The sequence below is a fragment of the Sciurus vulgaris genome (genome assembly GCF_902686455.1).
Source record: "Sciurus vulgaris genome assembly, chromosome: 1".
In the NCBI taxonomy this organism is placed as follows: Eukaryota; Metazoa; Chordata; class Mammalia; order Rodentia; family Sciuridae; genus Sciurus; species Sciurus vulgaris.
The window spans coordinates 130,309,563-130,336,767 of record NC_136461.1 but is presented as its reverse complement, the minus strand read 5'-3'; the positions used below and the strand labels follow the sequence as shown (position 1 = coordinate 130,336,767).

The following is a 27,205-nucleotide window of genomic DNA, read 5'->3' as shown; positions in this document are numbered from 1 at the left end:
AGCTAAATATGTAGGGACATGTCATTTGTTCAATTTATTATGTAATTTATAAATAAATTTTGAAAAAGAAGTATCTTGAGTTTCAAGGCTTAAAAAATTTTTTTAACATGTATACTTTTAAAAAAATTGAATTATTTAAAATGTTAGTTATTAAGTACCATTTTCCATATAGTCAATCCCTTGTTTATACGTTAAATAATAAACTAGCAAGAGTTACTGAGACCATATCTACATGAACACTTTGTTTCCCCTGAACTAGGTAGCAAGAGCTGAGGCAAGTAGCATGAACCAGGGACAATAAGGACAAAGAACAAAACATAGATCAGAAGCAAAGAGTAACTTAGCTATAGGCAACCTATTTATTTATGCGAAAAATCATTGTTTTGGACAGCTATATCTCTGAAGCCAATACTTCACAAAGGCAAGGATTTTGTCTATTTTATCCATATTGTAGTTCTGTAGTTTTCCTCTGTGCCTGGCTTATAATTTGCCTTCAAATAGTTTTTTAATTACTGGGGATTGAACTCAGGGATGCTCTATCACTGAGCTACATCCCCATTCCTTTTTAAGACAGGACCTTGCCAGGCATGATGGCATATGCCTGTAATCCCAGCAGCTAAGGAGGCCGAGGTATGAGGATAGTAAGTTCAAGGCCAGACTCAACAATTTAGCAAGGCCCTAATCAATTTAGTGAGACCCTGCCTTAAAATAAATAAATAAATAAATAGGACTGGGAATGTACTAAGTGGTAAAGTACTTCTGGGTTCTTTTTTTTTTTTTTTTTGTGGTGCTGGGGATCGAACCCAGGGCCCTGTGCTTGCAAAGCAAGCACTTTACCAACTGAGCTACCTCCCCAGCCCCAGTACTTCTAGGTTCAATCCCTAGTACAAAAAAGAAAGGAAGGAAGGAAGGAAAGAAGGAAGAAAGGAAGGAAGGAAGAACAGACAAGACAAGACTACCAGATTACTGATTCATGGGCACCTCCTGAAGAACAGGATCCCTAGGAGTGCAGAATTTGTGATTTTTTTTTTTCATGGAGATCGTGGTTGGCCTTGAACCTTCTGTGTTCAAGGGTATCCTCTGCTTCAGCTTCTGGTGTAGCTGGGACTAGACATGTGCCAATATACTTAGTTCTTGAATTTGCATTCTTTGCACACCATTCCTGCCATAGTCCCTTCTGTTACATACTACACAGTCAGAGAACCACTGAAGTTCAGTCTCTTCACTTTGCCAGAGAGAAAATTGAGGCTACATATCTTGTTCAGTTTCCCATAGCTAACACCTGAGCAAAAAGTAGAGCTCAAACGGCCAATTTCTGAAAAGTTCACTAGTTCACTTTCTCTAGCTTTCAATGTCTGGAAGACAATCCAGCTTCCAGGTTGTTTTCCCCTGATAGTTGACTTGGAGTCAATTTCTCACTGTCCTTTCCATACCACTTCTCTAAGCAGCATTTCATGCAGCATTTTTTCAGAGCAGTCCCAACTTATATTTCTAAAAAAAAAAAAAACTAATGTTTGGAGTTTTTGTCAATTCTGTGAACTTCTAATGTTTTCTTATTTCACATGGATAGAGCTGTGAGAAAAGTTTATTCCACCTAATGAGGACCCTCAGACTTCTTTCTTTTTTGTTTTTTTTTTAATCTACAGCTCCTCCTTGTTTCCTAAGTGGAAGCCATTTAAATATGCCATTGTGTTCCCTTAGGAAATACCAGAATCTTATGCTACTGTAATAGTAAATGATGGGAAGAGGAAATCTTTACTTCTATTCCAATGTCCAAGTAGTTTCACTAAAAGGCATGATTTTATAGGGCTCCTGTAAAGCTTGCTTTGCTTATCCAATTTCCTGAGTATGCCGAGAATGCCAAGTAGATAAACTATTTGAATGAGTTAGGCTTATTTTTCAGTTTGTGACAGACAAGATGTCTTTGTAGAGAAATTTGAAGTTGAAGAAATTTAAGGTTGAGTAGGGCACAATCCGACTGTAGTCCCAGCAACTCTGGAGGCTGAGGCAGGAGTCTTGTATTTTCCTGGACAGCCTCGGCAACTTAGTCCCCGTGTCAAAATTAAAACAAACAAACAAACAAACAAACAGAACCCGGGATATAACTCAGTGGCAAAGTGCCATGGGTTCAATCTCCAGTATCATAAATAAATATATAAATAAATAAGAAGAAAGGAATAAATTTGAGGTTGTGTGATGCATGGTGGAACCTCGGCTACCTTTGGACATTCCTTCATATTTCATGTATTTACCACTTTGTATCTGAGAATGTAATCAAAAATTGATTGACAAGCAATTTCAACATTTCTCAATATTTTTAACATAAAGCAAATAACATGAAATGAGTAAAACCACATAGTTTTCATAGCACTGTTCCATCCGAAATGCTCACTTTGCTCAAAACGAATAGGTTTAATCTCATTTTTAAAAATTGTTAGCACCAGCAAAACTTTTGGATAAGAATTCCATGGCTTAAAAAATCCCAGCCATCTGCATCCTTGAGCTTGGCTATTTCACCTGTAGAAGCCCTAAACTGATGACTCCCGGGAGGAACCCTAGGAAGGCCAAGGGATCTAAGCCTCTGTGGTCCTTCCTGCAGAGTCTCCGGATCTGGTTTCTCAGCTTCACGAACCCCCGCACCCCTAGCAGGTTAGGCCTCCCGGTGTGTAGCAGGGGCTTCGGGTGCGACCCAAGGGCCAGAGCTCCATAGCGAAGCAGGTCTTTGAAAGAAAGTGAACTCCACACCTTTCTGCCTTGGGAATTGGCATCTGCGCCCGCATGAGGCCGAAACCCCACGCCCTTCCTTGGGGACCAGACCTAGAAGTTATCGGTTCAATTGACCCCGCCTGCCTGGGAAGCCGTGACCAAGAAGTCCAGCCTGGTCCCTGGGAGGCGTTCTGTAGGGAGCCCAAGAGACCATGCTGAACCGCACGCTTGTGTCGGCCTGGGTTGACTGCACCGACTTCCTAGGGTCCCGCGCGCTGAGACACGCCTTCGTCCCAGGAGACCACCCCGAGGTTCCCAGGCGCCGCCCCGCCTCCGGTCCCCGCCCCGTGCCCTCGAAGCGCATAGACTTCAGTTGGCGCGACTAAGTCCAGATGCCGCTCCAGCCCGAAGTCCCAGGGACACAGACAGAGGAACAGGAGCGCTGCGCGGAGTCCGACCACGTCGGTGACGGCTACCTCAGTCCCACTGCTCCTCTCCTGGGCTGTAGACCCTCTGAACCCTCCTCAGCATCCTTCCTGTGCCTCTTGCTCTCTCCTCCAGGCGCAAAGGACATGAGGCCAGCTAAGCCAGGCTCTCCGCTGCCCGCGCTTCTCTTGTTGGCGCTGGCTTTGTCCCCACCCGGGGTCCAGGGAAGGCCCCGGGGGCGCAGAGCAGCTCGCGTCGCAGAGCCCAAACCGTTGCTTTTCCTCCCCGCAGCGGGAACGCGCGCCTCTCCTAGCGCCTCCAGGAGCTCAGGTAAGTCATCGCTGTCCCAGCTCATCCCTTGTCTGAACCAGGGTCTTTGTGGATTACTTTTGGAACTGGGCAAAACATGTGCTCTGGGAAGCCTGAATCAAGCACAACAGAGAACAGAACGCCTCTGCAGATTCCCTTGTCAGGGAAAGATGTGATGGGCTTATTTACCATGGTAAAATTGCAAAATGTGACGGACAAAGAAATAGTCTTTATATGCCCCTTCCCAGATGTGGAAACCTTTCGGGAAATAAACTGATAGAGCAGCTGAAAGACCTCGGTTTGAGCCTTACTGGCCAGGGATAATCAATGGGTTATGTAATTATCAGAGCCTCCTTTCTGGGTCTTGTGGGTTTTTCAGAATGAACTAACCTGACTGCCATCAGAGACCTATTATGCAGAAATGCCCCTCTCCTTCCCCTTCAAGCTAGCCATAGTGATTAACACTACTTTCCACAGGCTGCTGTGGCTGATGTTAATGGAACCTTTTCTGAGTCTGTTTAGAAGGGTCCCAAATGCTGCCAACTGCTCCCATATCAACTCTGGACACTTAGGTTCCTGTAACTTAGATGCCTAAGGAGGTGGGAGGAATGATGAGGGAGAAAAATCTGCCACTACATAGGGTCATGAGACACCCAAAGGTAGAGAAGAAGTTGTGTGACGGAGGAGGAAAAGAGAAAAGCCCAGAGAATAGGTCAGGGGCAGCTGGGTTGATGTTGGGAATTGGGGTGGCCGGAGTAATACAAGATGCTGGGCAGGAAGCAAGGTGATGAGGGAAGAAGGAGAGAAGCTATTCAAAGTGACTCAGTCACATCCTGCAAAAACAAAGGTGGAGATGCTGGCAGAGACTGAGAGTAGAAAGGTCCATCTTCAGAGTCACTTGGTGGCCTGCACCCTGAAAGACCAAGCCCAAGTGCCTTAGGATGTCCAGCACCTTCCACCTGGCTGTCATGCCATAGTTCCTAAGGCCTCTTCTGCCTCATACTTCACTTTTAAGAAAGCAAAGAGGGATTTCTAGTACTCTGCTTGGTTTTGTGGTACCGTGGATTGAACACAGAGCCTCATTCATGCTAAGCAAGTGCTCTACCACTATATTCCCAGCTCTTTTTCAAATTTCATCTTGAGGCTGGGCATGGTAGCACATGCCTGCAGTCCCAGTAGCTCAGGAGGCTGAGGCAGGATGATTGGGAGTTTAAAGTAAGCCTCAGCAACTAAGCAAGGCCCTGAGAAACTTAGCAAGACCCTGTCTCCAAATTAGAAATAAAAAGGGCTGGGGAAATGGCCCAGTGGTTGAGTGCCCCTGTGTTCAATCCCTGGTACCAAAATAATTAATAATAATAATAATAATTTTTTCACTTTGAGACAGAGTCTCACTAAGTTGCCCATGCTGGCCTTGAACTTCTGATCCTCTTATCTAGCTGGGTAGCTGGGGTTACAGGTGTGCACCACCACATCCAGTCTCACTTTTCTTTCATAATAGTTATGACATAAGTATACTTATTCGTTCCACAAATGTCCACCTGTCTTTACATGGCAGTCATTATGTAGAGGGCTGAGGCTACCCAGAGCAGCCAGCAGCCAGGTGTCTGCTTTTCCCAGCACATTCAGGGTGTGGAGGGAGGGAAAGGCTTGAGCATACACACACTGAATGAGCAAGATGTTCTGCAGGATGTGGGGAGTGAAACAGGGAAGTGATGGGAAGGCATGGGAGGCCGAGATGGGTCTGAGCCGAGTGTGTGGAGGACCTGGGTGGAGCCTTTCAAGCAGGCAGAAAGCCCTCAAGAAGGAGTGGAGTGGAAATAGTGACCACAGCAGGGGCCTGCATGTTGCTGGCACACATGATCATACACTGACTTACAATAACTGCTTACCCAAGTATTTATCTCAGAGGATGCCATGTCAGTATGGAATGTAAAAGGAATGAGAGAAGGTCTCAAACTATGGAGTATTTATGGAAACATATTAATTCAGATCTTGTGTTTCATTTAAGTTTAACAGATTCTTTTCTCTTTGGTTAAAGACAGTGAAAACTTATTGAAGTGAGTTAGGAGGAAGAAAACAGAATATTTTATTCCAAGTTAAAAGTGTTAACAATCTGATGCTGGGCTTGATGACCCATATCTGTAATCCCAGTGCCTCCAAAGAATGAGGCAGGAAGATCAAACGTTCAAAACCAGCCTCAGCAACTTAGTGAGGCCCTAAGCAAATTAGTGAGACCCTGTCTCTAAATAAAATATAAAAAAGGCCTGTGGATACCGGTTCAGTGGTTGAGCACCCCTGGGTTCAATCCCCAGTGCCAAAAATAAAAGTAAAAAAAAAAGATAAAATCTGAAGTTTGGTGGGTTTTTTTGTTGTTGTTGTTTTTTCTTTTGTACCAGAGGTTGAATCCAGGGGTGCTTAACCACTGAGCCACATCCCTAGCCCTTTTTATATTTTATTTTGAGTCAGGGTCTCGCTAAGTGGTTAAGGCTGGCTTTGAACTTGCTATCCTCCTGCCTCAGCCTCCTGAGCTGCTGGAATTACAGGCGTGCACCACATGCCCAGCAACTATCTAAAGTTTTAAAAACCAATACAGTCTGATGGAAAGTGACTGGTGGGCCACCCCAAAATCCCTTTCTTTCTATACCTCTTTGTAGTGGTCTCTTCCTTTGATTATGGGACTTTATTCATATGGGGGAAAAAGGGTGGCACATTACATCTGAAGTTGTCTGTGAATGGAACACTTGGACATGGATCAGGGACAAACAAGCACATGAATACAGAGAGGACAAGGACCCATCTGGATGTTCTCATAGTGTTGCTGGAAACAGACTGGTTGAGAAGCAGCAGCAGCACTTGGAGACAAGAACTCCAAACTTTATTTTATGCCGGTGGGCCCAGAAGAAAATAAAAACTCCAAATTCTGAGCCCTGATGCACAGTTTTTCACAATATTTATAGGTTATTTGATGTCATCTTAGACCCATCCTATCTTTGAGGATTTTTCCTCTTTTTTAAAAAATTCCTAATCTATGTGGCTGAAGGCCTTGTGCAGGGCCTCTAACCTAAAGCATGCTCACAGAACAGATAAGAAGAAAGACATCTTTTCACAGACATCTATTATATTTCAGGAGGGAGTAGTCAGACTCTTAGAGCAGTTATTGACAATGCAAAAGGTAGGAACCCATGGTTAATTAGGCTTCCTAGAGAAAGGCAGAGAAAGAGGAGTGGAACTGACCCCTTCCCCAGGCATTGGTCTCTTACCATAATGTTTTTGTAATTTCATTTCACAACCAGATCTGGTTTAGCCATCACAGTAGGAAATGCTGAAGGTTTGGTTGGTGTCGTAGCTTATTCAAGAGGAAACATCTCCTAGATGCTGGAGGTTAAGGACTCTCATCTGCACCAGATGTGTCTGGAATTCTGTCCCCATAATTCTGCAGCATAATAAGCACCTCACACTAATGTACATGTTCTGGGTTCTAAAATCTTTGCTGTGCATGTTAGTAGAAAAGACTAACTAGGGCTTAGTTTCTCCTAGTACTGCTCACACAACACAGATTACTTCTGACACCAGATGTGTTGGTTTCCCCTACACCAAGCAAGCAATCGATTCTGCAGGGCACACCAACTGAGTGTCCTCTAATCCAATTCACTTCCAATGCTTTCTATCTAGTGACCGTGTCAAATCCCTCAGGTACTAAGACTCAGTCCCTAAGACTGACCCCCTCATCAGATTGCCAGTGTGAAGCCCCAGGTGGTTTTACCAGTGCTTCTGACTGACCAGCTATAAATCAGTGTTCCCGCTACTCCCTGTTCAGGTTCCACTAATTTTCTAGTGTGGTTCACAGAACTTAGGGAAACATTTTTACCAGTTTATCATAAAGGATATTACAAAGGATTCGGATGCACAGGACTAGACATAGGGGAAGAGATTCGGAGCTTCTTGGCCCTTTCTAGGGCCAGCTAGTCTCCATGAACCTTCTGCATTTTTGGCTATTCCAAAGCTCATCTTATCCTGCCTTGATCTATCTTGCAACCAGCCTCCATCCTGGAGCTACCTAAGGACTAGCAGCCCTCAATCAACTCATTAACATGCAAATGCATATTATCACTTCAGAGATTTCAAGAATTTTAGGATTTGTATCCCAAGAAGACCAAATGCATATTTCACAATATCCCTGCATACACTTGCATTTTCTCCCTTCACAGGCAACTTCTTCACATTTTCAGGTGAGGCTGGAGGTGGGAGGATCTTTCCCAGGCTGAAAGAGCAGTAAATATGAAAACTGGAGTCAAGAGGAGGACAACAATTTGTTACCTTCTAGGTCATAGTTTGTGTGTTTGTGTGTGTGTGTGTGTGTGTGTGTGTGTGTGTGTGTGTGTGTGGGAGTGCCAGCTTTAGGTTCCAGGAGCTCATAAGATTCGCCGTCCTTGGCTCGCCTTCCTCCACAGCCCATTCGTTGTTCACACACATATTCATTAATTTATTCAACCATTCAGCACGCATTTGCAGTCACTGATATTCTTGGGATTGTAAAGTTCACCAATTTTTAAAACTTGCTTTTATGGAGCTCAGGTCAGTTGATAAATCCTGCCAAGTTCTAGAGTTTAGCTCTTCCTTTTTATTGTCCTTTCCACCACTCTAGTTCAAGCTCTCATGAGAGTGTTATAATGACCGTCTAGATTGTCTCTCTAGCTCATTTATTATCCCCACCATTATGTTTTTATTGGGAAAAGAATTAGGAAGTGTGGGGTTTTATTCCCTTCCTACCCTCTTGTTCCTGTCCCCTCCTCCCTTCCTTTTCTTTGAGTATCACATTAGCAAAGGGAGCATAAGAGGAATCCTACCTTAAACTGCCAGAAGAAAAGGGGTATTAGATGGGCTGGGGATGTGGCTCAGTGACAGAGTGCTTACCTAGCATGCATGAGAGCCTGGGTTTGATCACCAGCACTGCCAATAAAGGCAGGCATTGGAAGTCTCACCCAGTGAGACATGCTCTGGGTCAGAGGCTAAGAAATGGGCCTAGTGCAAATAGAAAAGAGGTTTGGAGGAGATCAAGAAGAGGTAAAATGTGGGGAGAGGGAACAGTAATGAAAACTGTTGGAAAATTTTAATGTATATTACATCTCCTTTGCAACCTCTTTGTTTAAGAGATTTTGTAAACGTTTATGTTATTTCTGCAGACTTTCTGGGGTCATATTTGTATTGTTTTAAGGTAAAACTTTACTGACATAGAGCTTAAGGAAATATTGTGAAGATTGGTTAGGTTATTCTGAACAATTGCAAACGAACATTTTAGTAAGTAGTGTGGAGCTGGTCCCTCTCCAGGCACAAATCTACAGTGGCTTCTCTTCATTTTCCGTGAAAGTCCTAACTCCTTTTGAAGGCAGGACATTCATGTGGCTTTGTGACTGTTGTTTGGTTCTCACAGGGCTGCCTCCTGTGCCTCTGTACCAGTCATAGGCTTGGTACTTGATCTTTACAGATGCCATTCTGACTCTGTGTCTGCTATTTTGCTGTGTTCTAAAATGCACTTCTTTTACCTTTTCCTGTTCTATCCACTTCCCTTGCAGGAAAACCAAAGCATTTTTCCTCTGTTCCAACGATCAACACAGAAGACTTCTGTGACCTTGAAATGCGTGCTAAGTTTCTCCTCACTAGCAAGCAAGCAAGCAGTTCCACTATGACACACACCAGCTGAGTGTCCTTCAATCCAATTCAATTCTTTTCTTTTTTGCAGTATTAGGAATGAGCCTAGGATGCTCTACCACTGAGCTATGTCCCCAATCATTTTTATTTTTTATTTTGAGACAGGGTCTCATTAAGTTGTCCAGCTTGGCCTCAAAGTTATGATCCCCCTGCCTCAGCCTCCCAAATAGCTGAAATTTATAGGCAGGTGTGTCCAGTTAATCCAGTTCAATTCCAACACTATCTACCTGAATATAGGGTCAGACCCCACAGGTTGAGGACTCCGTCCCTAAAATATTCCCACTTCAAACCCAGTCACAAGTGTGAGCCTCTGACCTTTTTGACTATTGAATGAGAGTAAAATCAACCTAGTTAAACAATGAAAATTATATTTATTTGGTGCCAATTAGAATTACAATATTGGAAAACACAGATTCAAGAAAGCTTGAAAATGTACTCCAAGGTTTTCCAAAATGGTGACTATCGATAGCTTTAAACAAGGGGGTTGGGAATTACATCACTTGTGAGTCAGGCATTATGACTGGTCCTGGCACAAATTAAACTGTCTTCTAAGAAAGGGATCAGATATGATTCATTTGGGGGAAGAGGTCCATTATATAGAAGGTCATTTGAGGTTAACAGTGTTTCAGGAAACTGCAGTTTGGCCCTGGGCCAAACTTTGTTCTGCTGGAATACTGGGGGTGTATGTAGGGGTGGGTAGGAAGTGCCCAGTTCAAAGGTTCAGCCATGGGTATATATGAGATCTGTTTGTGGCCTCCCAACTCCATTTTAAGTTCCCTGGAACCAGTGCTACTCCATTTTGATATTCTTCCTTGACATGATCAACAAACTAGAGTCCCCACAACCCCTTCTCAGGTTTGTTTGATTTCTTAGAGCAGCTCACAGAACTCAGGGAAGCATTTTGTTTACAGTCATTGGATAAAATTATTTAGGATATACATAGGATGCCCTTTCCAGGGTGAGCTACCCTCCATGAATCTCATGTGTATAGCTATCCAGAACTCTCAGAACCCTTCCTTTTGGGTTTTATGGAGACTTCATTACATAGGCATGATTGACTAAATCACTGGCCATTGGTGACCAACTTTACCTTCAGCCTCTCTTCCATCCCTGGGCTAAAAGTCCCAATCATCTAATCCTGCCTTGGTGTTTCTGGTGATCAGTCCCCATCCTGAAGATACATAGGGCTGCCATTCCTCAGTCAACACTTCTGCATGCAAAAAGACACACTCATGTCAGAGATTCCAAAGATTTTAGGAGCTGTATGACAGGAAGCAGGTACAAAGAGCAAATATATATTTCTCAGTTTCACAGCCCTCTTCCTTTGTGATGTTTTCTGCAGTTATTTAAAAAATATTCGAACCCTAAATTCACTTTGCAAATATACCACAACTCTGGCAAAATCTAAAACAAAACAAAACAAAACAAAAAACAAAACACATATGTACTTGAATATTGCTGGGAGTTGCATAATAATGGAATTTTACTTGTAAAACCCAAATTCTGTCTATTGTATTGTCAATTACTATTGTGTCCACCCACTTAGTCATATTGGTGATGATTTCTTTCACATGAATAAAATAATTATTTTTGCTACTTTTCATATCACCAGGGTGGGTACTTCAAAAAATTTTAATGTATATATTTAAGTTATGCACCTGATGTTTTGGTATACATATATATAGGGAAATTATTACTCAGTCAAACAAACATATCTATTACCTTTCACTTTAATAATTTAAAATATTTTATTTGTGAATTATTGAAGCTTTTTGTTTTACTGAAGACTGTTTGCATGGGAACAGTCAAGGTAGAAAGATTAGATATGATTTTTCACCATGAAGTATATTCGACAGTTGCTATGATCAGAGGTCTGTTGTGCCTGATAGTTAGCCTCTATAATCATAAACTTCAGAAGCAGCCAGAGCTGATTTACATGAATGAATTCATACCCATTCACAGTGTTTCTGGTAATAATTGCTACCTGCATGTAGGAGTCCATCCAAATAGCTGCCAAATGATGAAATTCTGTGCAGGAAGTTGACAGAATCACCCAGTATTGCTTCTCCCTACCTGAAGTGGCTCAGTCATAGAACTACTTACCACTCACATATTGGCAAAAAACTGAGATTTAAAAATTTTCTTTTTGATATTAATTTCTCCTTTGGCCTCAGTTTTATTGCTGGGAATAAATTCTAAAGCATTTGGAGCAGGTTTCTAAGATTTTTGTTGCTTGATAGAAGTGTAGACAAATGAAGCCAGGTGGTGTTCCTTCTTGTATATGACTATAGAAAAGTGGGAAGGAACTCTGTATTCTTTGTTTCTCTTTTGAAGGTTTCAGTTGCCTGTGGTCAACTGAGGTCTCAAAATATTAAATGGAAAATTCCAGAAATAAATAATTCACAAGTTTAAAATTGCCTGCCCTTCTAAACAGCATGATGAGATCTCATGCTGACTTGCTGTGGCCTACGCATGTTTTCAATCTTTCTTTTGTTCAGTGAATTCATGCTGTACATACAATCACCTGTTCATCAATCACCTGCCCATTTGGGATATTATATAAACTATTGTCTGTTGTGGTTTTGTAGTGTTTATATTCAAATAACCCTCATAGTACTTAAATAGTGACCCAAAGCACAAAAGTAGTGATGCTGACAATCAGATATGCCTAAGAGAAGATGTAAAGTTCTTCCTTTAAGTGAAAAAGGAAAAGTACAGTGAGATATTTTGAGAGACCATATTTCCGTTGCCATTGTTATCATTGTTATATTGTTGTAATTATTCTGTTTTGTTATTAGTTTACTGTGCCTAATTTATAAATTAAGCTTTATCATAGATATGTATAAAAGAGAAAAAACATAGTATATATAGGGCTTGGTACTAACTGCAGTTTCAGATATCCTCAGGGCATCCTGCCATGTCTCCCCCAGCCCCCCTTGAATAAGAGGACTACATAGCATGTTCTGAAGTTTAAACATTTGTTATAACCCTAGTTCTGAATCAATCAGGACAAGTTGTCAGGAAATAATAGTTATGATATTTATATCATACTTGAAAATATGTCATCTATTATGTATTAATAATATCAAAATTGTATTAAAATGTGATTTATTTGAAGTGATAGTCTTTCCAATTAGATTTTTTTTGGTAATGATTTTTTTCTCTCTGAACACAAATAGTATTTTTCTCCTACAGTGTCTTCATATTGTAACTCATTACTTTGATATTACTATATCTATGTAGATGTGAGTTCCTTTAATCTGGGACTGAGGATTAATTGTTTTTAATGCCCTTGGTCTACACAAGTCACAGCTTAAAGTTGACATTTAGGGATTTTGGGGGAGAGAGGAAGGAAGGAATTGAATTTTCGAAAAGAAACTTTTGAGAGTTTTTTTTTTAATTTAATTTTGAAAGTTAAAGAATTTGAATTTTTATTTTACCAAAGCCAAAAGAGACCTATCAACTTATCATTTAATTTGTACCATTATGAGCGTGAATGAGCATAAGCTAATTTCTTACCATGTGATTATATTTAGACAATACATCATTTGTTGCTCTTAATATTTTCTAGAGCAATGGTTCTTAACATGAGGCTCCTGGAACACATGCAAATTTCAAATGTGATTCTTGAACTTGGCCCTGGATATGACATATCTGTGAATGCAGCTTGTGGATCTGTATTTCAGCAAGTTCTTTGAGAATTATCATGTACATTGTACTTTTGGAACCACCCAATTTTTAAATTGGGAACATAGGGAGGAGAAAGATGGCACATCAGAATCTTTTGGAATGTTTCTTCAGAAAGAGACAATGGCTGACTGCCCTCCCCAACCCTGGTCAAGCTTCTAGTTTGGCAATTCATTGTCTGCGCTCTCTCCATCCCTGCATGCAGACACTGCTCTGTAGCTACATTTCAGTGTGTTTTGAAAGTTAATTGTGAAAAAAAGTTTCCTTGGCTTACCAGCTTCAGGACCATGACCAGCTCTTTCTTAGAGAGTCTTTATGCAAGTATTATAAAGTCCTGCAGAAAAGGAAACTTTATGTAAACCAGTATTATTCAGACTTTTTTTTTTTTTTTCACTTAGCCTTACTGGAATCTCACAGAACTAGGTTTTGAAGGGGTCCATGAGGGGAAACTGTTTCAGTCACTGCAGGTAAGCCAACCCTCTTTCATCACCTAGGGAACTCTGGGAAGACAGGCCTAGGCTGAAGGAGAGAAGGGAAGGTGAACAGGAGGAGGATGAAGTGGGGGGCAAGGACACTGCAAGCGAGTACTTGAGGAATAGTGACCTACTGTCTTCTAGGTGACAAGGCGCCCTGTCATTCAGTGGAAAAGTAAATATCCAGAGATGAGTTTAGCAATATGGCAAGTTATTCATCTAAAATTTAAATGCTGTTCTTGAAGAATGCAACCCTTGTACACATTTGGTACTTCTGTTAACATTTTTAAAATTTAATATATACACATTCAGCTTTGCTTGAATTTTAGAGAATCCGTGATTACTGTTCATTTTAATTGTTCAGCATGTCAATTTCACACATGGTGGACATAAGACAAAGGATATGAGCCAACTTAAGGAAAATCATCATTATGAAGTTGTAGTTACTTGTGTGAAAACAAGGACACAAATGCAATTAAACAATTTAAGCCCTGAAAGATGATTATTTTTGGCTGATTATTTGGTAAAAATTTCACTGACAGTATCAAATACTACAGTGCTATACTATTGATGCTGTTGCTCTCTTCCATGATTTAGGTCTTTAGAGACAGCCTACCTGAGACCAAGGGGCTGTGGCCTCTGGACAGGGTGTATCTCAGACTTCTCAGTGTCCCAGGGAATGGCCTCTCAGGAGGCCTGGAATGCACCTAACAGCGGCCCTATCTGTAAGTGCACAGGCTCATGGCTTCTCACTCTGCTGAAGTCCTGCACTGGCATCAGAGCAGTGATGAACTGAAAAGATGAATGTCACCACAGCCACTTCAGAGCTTAGTTATATTTATTTATAGGAGATTTTATGTTGCCAGAAGAGATGCCTGTTGCTAAGAAAGGGAAAACACAACTCACTTGTTGAGTTTGGAGTCCTACTCATTTGTGTAACTGTTTCCTGTGACTATCCCCTATATTTCCTTCCTAGATTAGAAAACAAAGTCTTATTTAAATAGGGAAATATTTACAGTTTGAATTTCAAGTCTGGAGTATAGAAATTAATTACTGCATTAAATAATTACTTGGTATTATATTAATTGATGCAGTGTTAAAATAGCAACTTCTTGAAAATTCTTCATCAGTAGATTAAAAATAAAAATACTCCAGGGACTAGGGATGTGTCTTTGTTGAGGAGCATGTGCCTAGTAAGTGGGAGTTCCTGAGTTTGATCTTCCGTGCTGTTAAAAATGCAAAAGATCCTTTGGAAGGAAAAAAAAGAAAGAAAGAAACTTAATACATAGGCGAGGTTATGTGGAGAATGTTATTAAACTTGCTTATCTTATATGTTGGCATTTTAAATTTAGTTTAGTTTTATTATTGTTACTGTTGTGGTTTTATTCATACAATTTTCTAAATCCCCACTTATTTTCTTAGGAAACAATACTTCCTGTGATTGCACATTATGTTTTCCAATATAATTAGATATATTTAAAAACTGGCAAAAAATTTTAACATATAGTAATCAGGTTGTGTTAATCATCTTTTAATTATATAACAAATACCTGAGGCAATCAGCTTATAAAAAGAAAAGTTTTATTTTGGCTCATAGTTTTGGCGGTTTCAGTCCATGACTGATTGGCCCTATTGCTTTTGGGCCTGTGACAAGGTTGAACATTTTGGCAGCAGCATGTGAAAAAATTACTCACTTCATGGCTGGGATGCAAAAGAGGAAAAGCAAGATGCTGAGGTCTTACTATCACCTTCAAGAGCATGCCTCCAGGGACCGAAAGATCCTCCACTAAGCCCCACCTCTTAAAGGTTCTACCACCTTCCAAAATCTGCACTAACTGGGGATCAAGGCTTTAATACATATCCCAACACAGCACATGTAATAATTAAAGTACACATTTCAAAAATACAGATAGGGGCCCAGTGCGCCTGCGCTGTCTGGCGCGAGACCGCATGGCCCTGTGGTGTGCTGGCTGCCTCCCGGAACGTGAGAACTAGGCGAGGGGCGCCCCGCAGCGGCCAGACGCGCTGGGAGGCAGGCGCGGGTGGGGGCTGGGCTCTTCCTCTGGCCCTCGTGGGCGTTCCCCGGGCGGTGGGAGAGAGGCGGGTGGTCACTCGGGGTTTCGGGGAGCAGTGCCCGTTGCGGGGGACTGGAACTAACCTGCTTGAACATGCAAAATCCTGGGCCCATCTCGAGTCCTAGGAGTGAGTTCCCTAGAATGTCTGGGACCCTCTTTTGGGGGGACCCCCACCTTTGGGAATGTTTAAGGCCACTGCCCCTCACGGTCGTGTACCTCCAGGCATGAGACCTGTGACTGCTACTTCGGACCCCTTTCAAGACTAGTGCGTTGATGCTTCTGGTGGTCAGTGTTTTGATAGCCCTCTCCCCCGTAATTTGGAAGGAGGGGCTGGTCTTGGCTTTGGAAAGGCAGCGGGGACAGACCCCTTTGGTGAAACAAAGAATTTGCAACATGCTGTTTTTAATCTCCCTGATTTTGAAAGATATCCTTTTTCTTTCTTTTTGGTGCCGGGGCTCCCCCATGCTGGGCAAACTCTCTTATCACTGAGCTACATCCCCAGGCTGGAAGATGCCTTTGATTCTTCATCACTTTTAATTGCTCCTTTCTCGTGTTGGGGTGCCCGCCACCTGCAGAGCGCCAGCTGGAGTGCTGGGGGTGCACTGAGACTGCTTGGGTGAGCAGGTGTGGAGCCAGGAGAGCCAGCACTTATTCAGCTGAGCACTGTGGTTATCTGTGGTTCTTTGCTGTCTGTTCTTTGGGCTATAGAGTAAGGGGTGGCTTGCGTTTGGAAGTTTGGTGACAGGATCAGGACAAGCTCAGGTTCTGAGTTCAAAAATGTGTAGGGACAGCAAAGGGGAGGTGCAATTTGCAGCCCCTGAATGTGTAGACGTTGGGTAATGGAGCTACAAGCAGTCCTCCTGAGGACACTGTTTTCCATTGTTGCCCTTGTCTGGCTGTGACTTTGCTCCCTTCTGAACTCTTTAGAAAGCTGACATTCCTGGGGTTCTGGTTTGAGGGCCCATGAAGAGGCCTCGGGCCAGGGTCCTCCCGAGCCATTTCCAAGAACACTGGTCTCTGGTCTGTGTCTGCCTTTGTGGTCCTTTGCTCAGTTAACACCTCTGCAGCACATGCTGGGCTCTGGGCGTGACTGATTAGCTGGCATGGACAGTGGGTCCACCCCTCCTGGTGTCAGGGCACCACCCACCACCCCATGTGCTGAGCTGCAGGGATCTACGGGGTACTGGGGAAGCCCTGTAGGGCCCCTCTGAGGAAAGGACAGGGGAGCAGGAGGCACCTGGGCAAAGGCCCCTGGAGACTGAGGGCTGGCTGCAGCTCCAGAGCTGAACCAAGGTCAGGCTGGCCAGTGTCCTGAGACAGATCACATCATACCTTTCACATTCCCATCTACTCTGGAGCTTCTCAGAGCTTAGCCGTGGGGTCCCCTCTGAGGCCCCAACCTCAGATATAGGAGTCTAGCTGTAGGAAGTGAAGCTGAATGGTCCAGAGCTACCCTCCAAGGTACAGGTCTGCCCTGGACTTCAGTCTTGGTGTTTGTCTGCTCCCTCCAGGCCTGGCATAGGAGAGTTCACGCTTCTGTGCTCATTTTTATTCCCTGTGTCTGGCTTTATTAAATGTGTTCATTTTTCTTTCAATAAAATACCAGGGATATCTTTCTGTGTCAAAAAAAAAAAAATACAGTAAGGTATTTTGAAATATACTGGTAAATTAACTCTTGCTCAAAGAATTCCATTGCCTCATCTAGGAAGCAACATATTTGGAAACACTTTAACGTTTTTATAGAAGATTATAGGGAGAGAGATAAATTTTCTTATAATCATTTTTTCATTGTTGCCAAAGAATATAAAACAAGTATGATTAGGTTACTATTCCTTCCAGTATCTACCATCACTTATGTTCTAAAATATATCTGAGATTTGTTTGTCAGGTATCATAAGACACATAGGCTGAAAATGACTGTCATGGAGGAAGATATTTATCTTCACGAGTACCTAGAAACAGGAGGCATAGCACATCATGTAGAGCCACACTGGGAGCACCAGGGCAGGGCAGGGAGCCAAGGGAATGGAGAAAGGTGTGGGTAGGAGTTTTTATTGTGGTTTCTGTAAGACAACTCCAGGAGGTTTAGGACCAGCTGGTTTGAATATTGTCAGTGGACTCTGGTGCTAAGTAAGGGCTGTCCCTAGTTGTCTGGTCCACGGCCCTGCAGTGATTAGGGGAGAGTAACAGTGGCCAAGTCTGAGAGCCCAGGAGAGGATGTTGGGTGTGGGTGCTGGATTGGTTGGTTGGCCTAGGAAAGGCAAGTTTGCAGGTGGGTCTTTTGCCAGCTCTAGGAATTGGCCCTCATATTAGAAGAGACAGTCCCTCCAGGGTCAGCAGTGCCCCAGGTGTCGAAGCATCAGAGTATAGAACATAAAGTCATGATTAGTACAACCCATAGAACCAAGTTTGCCTTCCTTTGTGAACCTTACCTGTGTACCAGCCCTCATTCTTTGTTCCTGCCTGTGGTGCAGCCTTGTCTTCAGCCCATTCACTGCAGGTAGCAGGCAGTCTTAATCTTACTTGGCCTTTGGATGCTTTGCTGCTCTCTCCTGCTCTCTTTAAGTGATTTCTGTTTCCACAGTTATTCTCACTTTGTTCCCTGCTTCTCTGATGATTCCTTCTCTCCCCTGATCTCCTCTTCTTCAGCCATCTCAGTGAGTCATTTTTGCCTGTGGGGTGTTCTCTGGAGTAATCATGTGTACCCCTCCAGATTCATCTATTGCCTCTGTGCAATTGATTCCAAAATATATCTCCATCACTATTCCATTCCTGCTGTTTATTTTTTGTGATACTGGGGAACAAACCTAGGACCTCACACACAGCTAGGCAAGCACTCTATTGCTGAGCTACATCCCCAGCCCCATTCCTTACTTTTTACATTCACATAACCACAGTGTGCTGGATCATCTGCCACAGGACTCTCAAACTTGACTTCTACTCACATGAGCCTGCACTTCTACCTTCAAACTTACTCTCTGTCCTTTATTTCTGGCCTCAGTAATAACAAGGTTTTGATTCTTGAACACTGTGCTTCTAGGGTGATGTACATTTACTATTGGATTAACAGCCCTCTGGGGTTTTCCAGTGGCTCAGTGTATTGATCGGCTTCTAGCTGCCTAATCAATCAATCAAGAATATTATTAGCACTTTATTCTATGTTTTCTTCTAGACAGTTTTCTGCAGTCATTTTCTTGTCATTCTTAATAACAGATTGCCCATAAAAATGTCATCCAATGTAAAATGCTTTTTAGCTCTTTGCTTTTGAAATGTTAGTATTTTTATAAGACTCATTTTTTAAAGAGTCTATGAAATGATAATTTTAAATCTGAGAGGGAGCTAACTGGATTAGACAATTTTCAATTGAATGTGACTATACCAAATAAATTGTGTTCCCATTAAAAAATAAGGTCTGATGCTGTAGATCTGCACCTCGTCTACATTTCTGTCAAGCTCCCTGAAAATGCTGATGCTGCTGGTCAGGGGAATATACTTTAAATAACAAAAAGTTGGAAGACAAGAAGGAACCCATTTTAACTTACTTTATTACCCTGTGTGTAATTTACAACCTACATAAGCCTCATAAAAAGTTACATAAAAAGGGAGTTAAACAATGCTCCCATTTATTTAAATGTATTAAACCCTAATGGAAAAGGCCTGATATAAAAACATATTTAAAGTGCATATTTATACATTTACAAGTATATATCAGTACAGCCTCTATGTGAGTATATAAGAAAAGAGAAAGATGCCTATTTGATGACTTTCCATTTTTAAACACACTTAATGATTGTATTTTTAAAAAATATTGGTTGAATATGTTTAAAAGTTAATAGCATTTCCTGCCGTATATTTAATACATTTGAATTTTTCTCCCAATACATTTTCTATCTGTAATTCTCTCAGTAATAATGTTATGAATGTAGTTGTTCTTATTTTTGAAAATGGAACTGTTTTTATGTATTTAAAAAAAGATTAATAGTGCCATCTCCTTACCTAAAAGTATTGATAATTCTAGGAGCTTTGCAGCATTTCTATAAAAGTACCTCATAAAATATTGGTTTAAAACATGTATCCAGAGTACCTCAAAAAGGAATGAGGGTCAATGTTTATTTATTATTTATCATATCAGAACAAATTATCTTTGTGGAAAGATTATAAGTTATATGGAGATACAAGCAAATAACGTTTTTCAGTGTTTTGTAGTTGTTCTGTTATTTTTATTATTTCACATGATCTGCTTTTTTTTGTACCAGAGATTGAACCCAGCAGTGCTTAACCACTGAACCACATCCCTACCCCTTTTTAAAAAATATTTTATTTAGAAGTTGCTTAGGGCCTTGCCAAGTTGGTGAATCTGGTTTTGACCTCACAATCCTCCTGCCTCAGCCTCCCAAACCTGGGATTACAGGCATGCACCACCTCCCCTGGCTGATATCAACTCATTTTTTAACAAGGAGATAAGAATATGAGATTAGTATGCCATATATACATGCAGACATATACATAAGCATATGTATATATATATGCAAATTTATTTCATAAAAGGATTATAATTTAAAATTATTGAAGTGCAGATAGAAATTATGTTGGTTAAATAAAAACTAAAAATTTTAAAGTTGAATGGAGGAGATAGTATCTTATTCATGTTCTAGGGTAATGATCATAAATACCCTAAGAAGCCCTTTTGTTTTTAACATTCATAGGTGACCTTTTATACCATTTTAGTTTTAAACCATGGAAATGAGGAGGACAATGTAGACTTACATTATCCAGTATAGTAGCCACTAGCTCCATGTGGCTGTTGAGAACTTGAAATGAAACTATTCTAAACTGAGATGTGTTATAAGTATAAAATACACCTTATATGAAATATCTCATTAGCAATTTAAAAATACTATGTACTGAAGTGGTAATATTTTAGATATATTGGGCTAAATGAGGTAAATCATTAAATTAATTCATCTACTCTTTTTACTTTTTTATAGGGCTACTAACAAGTTTAAAATTACATGGGTGGCCCACATTTCTATAATGGACATTGTTTTCTTAGAATGTTTTCCATCAAGGATCAGTCAATGTATTTTTTGTTTGGAGTAGTTCTCTCATATCAGTTGCTTATCTAATATGTTGTAGATCAAAATGATTATCGGTAAGCTGGATGGTTGCTGCCCCCACCCCACCTGTACCACCCCAGTGGAGGATAGCTAGGAGGTGGGTATTTGCCTAACATGCTTGGGGCCCTGGGATCCTCCCCAGAACTGTAGGGGGAAAAAAAAAAAACCACAAGCTGGGTATGGTGGCATATATCTGTAATCCCAGCTACTTGGGAAGCAAAAGCAGGAGGATTGAAACTTTGAGGCCAGCCTCAGTAAAGCCCTATCTCAAAATAAAAGATACAAAAGGCTGGGGATATAGCCCATAGTAGAGCACTCCTGGGCTAAATCCCCAGTGCCACAGAAAACAAACCAAAACAAAACAAACAAAAAGAAACCCAAAATAATCTGTCATAGGTGCATATAGTCATAAAATGCAAATTTCTTTTCTTTTTTAAAATTTATTTTTATTGTAAACAAATGGGATACATCTTGTTTCTCTGTTTATACGTGAGGTAGAGTCATACCATTTGTGTAATATACATTTACATAGGGTAATGATGTTTGATTCATTCTGTTATTTTTTCCTTCCACCCCACCCCTCCCACCCCTCTTTTCCTTCTATACAGTCCTTCTTTCCTCCATTCATGCCCCCCTCCCACACCCCAATATGTGACATCATCCGCTTATCAGCGAGATCATTCGTCCTTTGGTTTTTGAGATTGGCTTGTCTACTTAGCATGGTATACTCCAATTTCATCCATTTTGCCTGCAAATGCCATAATTTTATTATTCTTTATGGCTGAGTAATATTCCATTGTGTATATATATTCCACAGTTTCTTTATCCATTCGTCAATTGAAGGACACCTAGGTTGGTTCCACAATCTAGCTATTGTGAATTGAGCAGCTATGAACATTGATGTGGCTGCATCACTGTTGTATGCTGATTTTAAGTCTTTTGGGTATAGCTATGCCAAGGAGTGAGATAGCTGGGTCAAATGGCGGTTCCATTCCAAGTTTTCTAAGGAATCTCCACATTGCTTTCCAGAGAGGTTGCACTAATTTGCAACCCCACCAGCAATGTATGAGTGTACCTTTTTCCCCACATCCCCGCCAACAGCTGTTGTTGCGTGTATTCTTAATAATCACCATTCTAATTGGGGTGAGATGGAATCTTAGGGTAGTTTTGATTTGCATTTCTCTTATTACTAGACATGTTGAACATTTTTTCATATATCTGTTTATTGCTTGTAGATTTTCTTCTGTGAAGTGTATATTCTTTCCTTAGCCCATTTGTTGATTGGGTTACTTGTATTCCTGGTGTAGAGTTTTTTGAGTTCTTTATAGATTCTGGAAATTAGTGCTCTATCTGAAGTATGAGTGGCAAAGATTTTCTCCCACTCTGTAGGCTTTCTCTGCACATTGCTGAAGAGTTTCCTTTGCTGAGAGAAAGTTTTTTTAGTTTGAATCTATTCCACTTATTGATTCTTGCTTTTATTTCTTGTGCTATGGGAGTCCTGTTAAGAAAGTCTGATCCTAAGCCAACAAGTTGAAGGTTTGGACTTACTTTTTCTTCTATAAGATTCAGGGTCTCTGGTCTGACTCCAAGGTCCTTGATCCATTTTGAGTTGAGTTTTGTGCAGGGTGAGAGATAGGATTTAGTTTCATTCTCTTGCTTATGGATTTCCAGTTTTCCCAGCACCATTTGTTGAAGAGGCTATCTTTTCTCCATTGCATATTTTTGGCCCCTTTGTCTAGTATGAGAAAATTGTATTTATTTGGGTTTGTGTCCTTGTCCTCTATTTCATACCACCATTCTACCTGTCTATTTTGGTACCAATACCATGCCGTTTTTGTTACTATTGCTTTGTAGTATAGTTGAAGATCTGGTATTGCGATGCCCCTGCTTCACTCTTCCTGCTAAGGATTGCTTTAGCTATCCTGGGTTTCTTATTCTTCCAGATGAATTTCATGATTGCAAGCTCTATTTCTGTAAGGTACGTCATTGGGATTTTAATTGGAATTGCATTGAATCTGTATAGCACTTTTGGTAGTATGGCCATTTTGACAATATTAATTCTTCCTATCCAAGAACATGGGAGATCTTTCCATCTTCTAAGGTTTTCTTTAATTTCTTTCTTTAGTGTTCTGTAGTTCTCATTGTAAAGGTCTTTCACCTCTTTTATGAGATTGATTCCCAAGTATTTTATTTTTTTTGAAGCTACTGTGATGGGGTAGTTTTCCTAACTTCTCTTTCTGAAGATTCATCACTTATGTATAAAAATGCATTAGGCTTATGAGCATTGATCTTGTAACCTGCTACTTTACTGAATTCACTATGAGTTCTAAAGTTTTCTGGTGGAATTTTCTGGTTCCTCTAAATATATAATCATGTCCTCAGTAAATAGGGATAATTTGAGTTCTTCTTTTCCAATTCGTATCTCTTTAATTTCTTTGGTCTGTCTAAATGCTCTGGCTAGAGTTTCAAGGACAATGTTGAATAGAAGTGGTGAAAGAGGGCATCCCTGCCTTGTTCCAGTTTTTAGGGGGAATGCTTTCAGTTTTTCACCATTTAGAATGATATTGGCCAAAGGCTTAGAATAGATGGCCTTTACAATGTTAAGAAATGTTCCCACTATCCCAATTTTTTCTAGTGTTTTGAGCATGAAGGGATGCTGTATTTTATCAAATGCCTTTTTCTGCATCTATTGAAATAATCATGTGATTCTTGGCTTTAAGTCTGTTCATATGATGAATGACATTTATTGATTTCCAGATGTTGAACCAACCTTCCATCCCTGGGATGAAACCCACTTGATCATGGTGCACTATCTTTTAAATATATTTTTGTATGTGATTTGCTAAAATTTGTTGAGAATTTTTGTGTCTATGTTCATTAAGAATATTGGTCTGAAATTTCCTTTCCTCAATGTGTCTCTGTCTGGTTTAGTTATCAGGGTGATATTGGCTTCATAGAATGAGTTTGGGAGGGTTCCCTCCTCTTCTATTTCATGGAATACGTTGAAGAGTATTGGAATGAGCTCTTTTTTAAAGGTTTTGTAGAACTCGGCTGAGAACCCATCTGGTCCTGAACTTTTCTTTGTTGGTAGGTTTTTGATGACTTCTTCTATTTCATTACTTGAAATTGATCTATTTAAATTGTGTATGTCCTCCTGGTTTAGTTTAGGTAATTCATATGCCTCTGGAAACCTTTTGATGTCTTCAAGATTTTCTATTTTGTTGGAGTATAGATTTTCAAAATAGCTTCTAATTATGTTTTGTATTTCACTCGTGTCTGTCATGATATTTCCTTGTTCATTCCAAATTTTAGTAATTTGAATTTTCTCTCTTCTTCTCTTTGTTAGTGTGGCTAAAAGTTTATCAATTTTGTTTATTTTTTCAAAGAACCAACGATTTATTTTGTTAAGTCTTTCAATTGTTTCTTTTGTTTCAATTTCATTGATTTCAGCTCTGATTTTAACTATTTCCTGTCTTCTACAACTTTTGGTGTTGCTCTGTTCTTCTTTTTCTAGGGCTTTGAACAGTAGTGTTAGGTGGTTTATTTGTTGATTTTTCTGTTTTTTAATGAATGTGCTCCATGAAATAAATTTTCCTCTAAGTACTGCTTTCATAGTGTCCCAGAGATTTTGATATGATGTATCTTTGTTCTCATTTACATCCAAGAATTTTTTTATTTCCCCCGATATCTTCTCTTATCCATTCATCATTCAATAGCATATTATTTCATCTCCAGGTGTTGAAGTAGTTTCTGTTTTTTATTCTGTCATTTATTTCTAATTTCAATCCATTATGATCTGATAGAATACAAGGTAGTATCTTTCTTGTATGTGCTAACAGAAGCTTTATGGCATAAAATATGGTTTATTTTAGAGAAGGATCCATGTACTGCTGAGAAGAATGTGTATTCGTTCTTTCTTGGATGGTATATTCTATAAATGTCCATTAAGTGTAAATTATTGATTGTGTTATTAAGATCTATGGTTTCTTTGTTCAATTTTGTTTGGAAGATTTGTCCAGTGGTGAGAGAGCTGTGTTAAAGTCACCTAGTATTATTGTGTTGTGGTCTATTTGATTCCTGGAATTGAGAAGGATTTGTTTGATATACATGGGTGAGCCACTGTTTGGAGCATAGATATTTATGATTGTCATGATTTTTGCTTCCCTTAAGCAGTATGAAATGTCCTTCTTTATCCCTTCTGACTAACTTTGGCTTAAAGTACACATTATATGATATGAGGATGGATACTCCGGCTTTTTTGCTGAGTCTATGTGCATGGTGTATTTTTTCTCATCCTTTCACCTTTAGTCTGTGGGTATCTCTTTCTATGAGATGAGTCTCTTGCAGGCAGCATATTGTTGGGCCTTTCTTTTTAATCCAGTATACCAGTCTATGTCTTTTGATTGATGAGTTCAGGCCATTAACATTCAGGGTTATTATTGAGATATGATTTGTATTCCCAGTTATTTGACTCAGTTTTGTTTTTTGACATGACTTGGTTTCTCCTTTATTTCGCTATTCCCTTAGGAGAGTTCCTCCCTTTGCTGATTTACATAGTTGTATTTTATCTCTTCCTCATGGAATATTTTGCTGAGAATGTTCTGTAGTGCCAGCTCTCTTTTTGTAAATTCTTTTAGCTTTTGTTTACCATGGAAAGATTTTATTTCATCGTCAAATCTGAAGGTATGTTTTGCTGGGTATAAGATTCTTGGTTGGCATCCATTTTCTTTCAGAGCTTGAATAATGTTGTTCCAGGCCCTTCTAGCTTTTAGGGTCTGGGTTGAAAAATCTGCTGATATCCATACTGGTTTCCCCCTGAATGTAATTTGATTCTTTTTTCTTACAGCCTTTAAAATTCTGTCTTTATTTTGTATGTTAGGTGTTTTCATTATAATGTGCCTTGGTGTAGGTCTGTTGTAATTTTGTATATTTGGAGTTCTATAAACCTCTTGTACTTGATTTTCCATTTCATTCTTCAGATTTGGGAAATTTTCTGATATTATTTCATTGAATAGATTGTTCATTTGTTTGGTTTGTTTCTCTGAGCTTTCCTCAATCCCAATAATTCTTAAATTTGGCCTTTTCATGATATCCCATAGTTCTTGTAGATTCTGTTCATGATTTCTTACCATCGTCTCTGTTTGGTCCGCTTTGCTTTCAAGATTAAATATTTTGTCTTCAATGTCTGAGGTTCTGTCTTCCAGGTGTTCTATCCTATTGGTTATGCTTTCTATGGAGTTCTTAATTTGGTTTATTGTTTCCTTCATTTCAAGGATTTCTGTTTCTTTTTTTCAGTATCTCTAACTCTTTATTGAAATGCTCTTTTGCTTCCTGCATTTGTTCTTTTAACTGTTGATTGGTGCGATCATTTAATGCCTGCATTTGCTCTTTCATCTCATTGTTTGCTTCTCTGATCATTTTAATTATGTACATTCTGAACTCCCTTTCTGACATTTCTTCTGCCATGCTGTAATTGGATTTTATTGATGTAGCCTCTTGGTTTGTTTGGGACATTTTCTTCCCTTGTTTTCTCATATTGGTCAGGTATCTACCCCGCTAGTAGTGAAACTCTCAGATATTGCAGATTTCCCCTATTGACTTATAGTGTCCCTGTAGATTTTCAATAACTCACCTCCTTCAGGCCTTCAGTAGCCTGAAGTCTTGGAGGAACTTTATAATGCAGTGCTCCACAAGGATGCTGCCCCTCTAGGGGTCGTGGCCTTCAGGTGAAGTATATTCCCTGTTAGTGGGCAGAGGCACCTCCACTTGTTGACTGATGGTCAGTCAAAAGGGGGAGTAGACTGTGGGCTGGGGCATGGCTAGTCTGGGCCTGTGTCTCTGGTTTACTGCCCTCATGGGAAAGCCTCGGCCAGTGGGGAAGACTCACCTGGTGGGGAAGTCTCGCTGGGCTGCTTCCCTCCGAGAAGTTTCCTTCGGTTCAGAACTACTACCTGGGCTGGGCAGCCCTCCACTGCGAAGTTCCCTGTGGTCCAGAACTACCTCCTGGTCCTGGGACACTTGCTCTGCTCCAAAGCCTCTCACTGAGTGGCCCCTCCTCTACAATGCTCCCCGTTGTCCGGGTTTACAGCTCCAGTGGGGGAGTCTCACTGGGCAACTCTACTCCACGAAGTTCCCTGTGTTACAGGAGTACCGCCCCATCTGGCGACTCTGAGCTGGTCCTGAGTCTGTCAATACCTCCTCTTCTTGAATCCTGAGTCCTGGTGACATGAAATGCAGTCCCCCTCTAGTCCGCCAGCTTGAAAAACCCACAAATTTATTTTCAATCAATTAGTTTTTATGAAAAATTTAGTACAGATTTATATTCAAAAAGTAAAAAGCATTAAAAAGAGTATGCATAGAAAAGCATCTCTTCACTCTCTTTCTTAGAATTATGTTCCCTGATGCCTCTTTTAGCTTGATTGAATACGAAGAAGAATGTGGTACAGAGCAGGGGTCACCAAACTTTTATAGAGTCAGATAGTATATAATGTTGGCTTTGTGAGCCATACTGTCTCTGTAACAGCTACATAGTTCACCATTGTAGTGGAAAAGCAGCCATTGACATCATGTAAAGAAATGGACATGCTTGTTCTAGTAAAATTTCATTTACAAGCACAGATGTAATGCTGGATTCAGCTCATGGGCAGTCATTTGCCAACCAAAGGACAGAAGAGTGCAATTCAATATAAATTAAAATATTGAA

The 27,205-nt window shown here is 40.5% G+C and overlaps 1 protein-coding gene across 1 annotated transcript in view; it reads left to right on the top strand.

Moving 5' to 3' along the window:
• The first annotated feature begins 2,834 nt into the window (after positions 1-2,834).
• Positions 2,835-27,205, top strand: part of ALKAL1 (ALK and LTK ligand 1) — a 39,763-nt gene continuing 15,392 nt past the window's right edge. Inside the window, exon 1 of the mRNA XM_079136980.1 lies at positions 2,835-3,462. Within this exon, the coding sequence (XP_078993106.1) occupies positions 3,099-3,462 (364 nt within the window). The 5' untranslated portion in view covers positions 2,835-3,098. The remainder of the gene's footprint in view (positions 3,463-27,205) is intronic.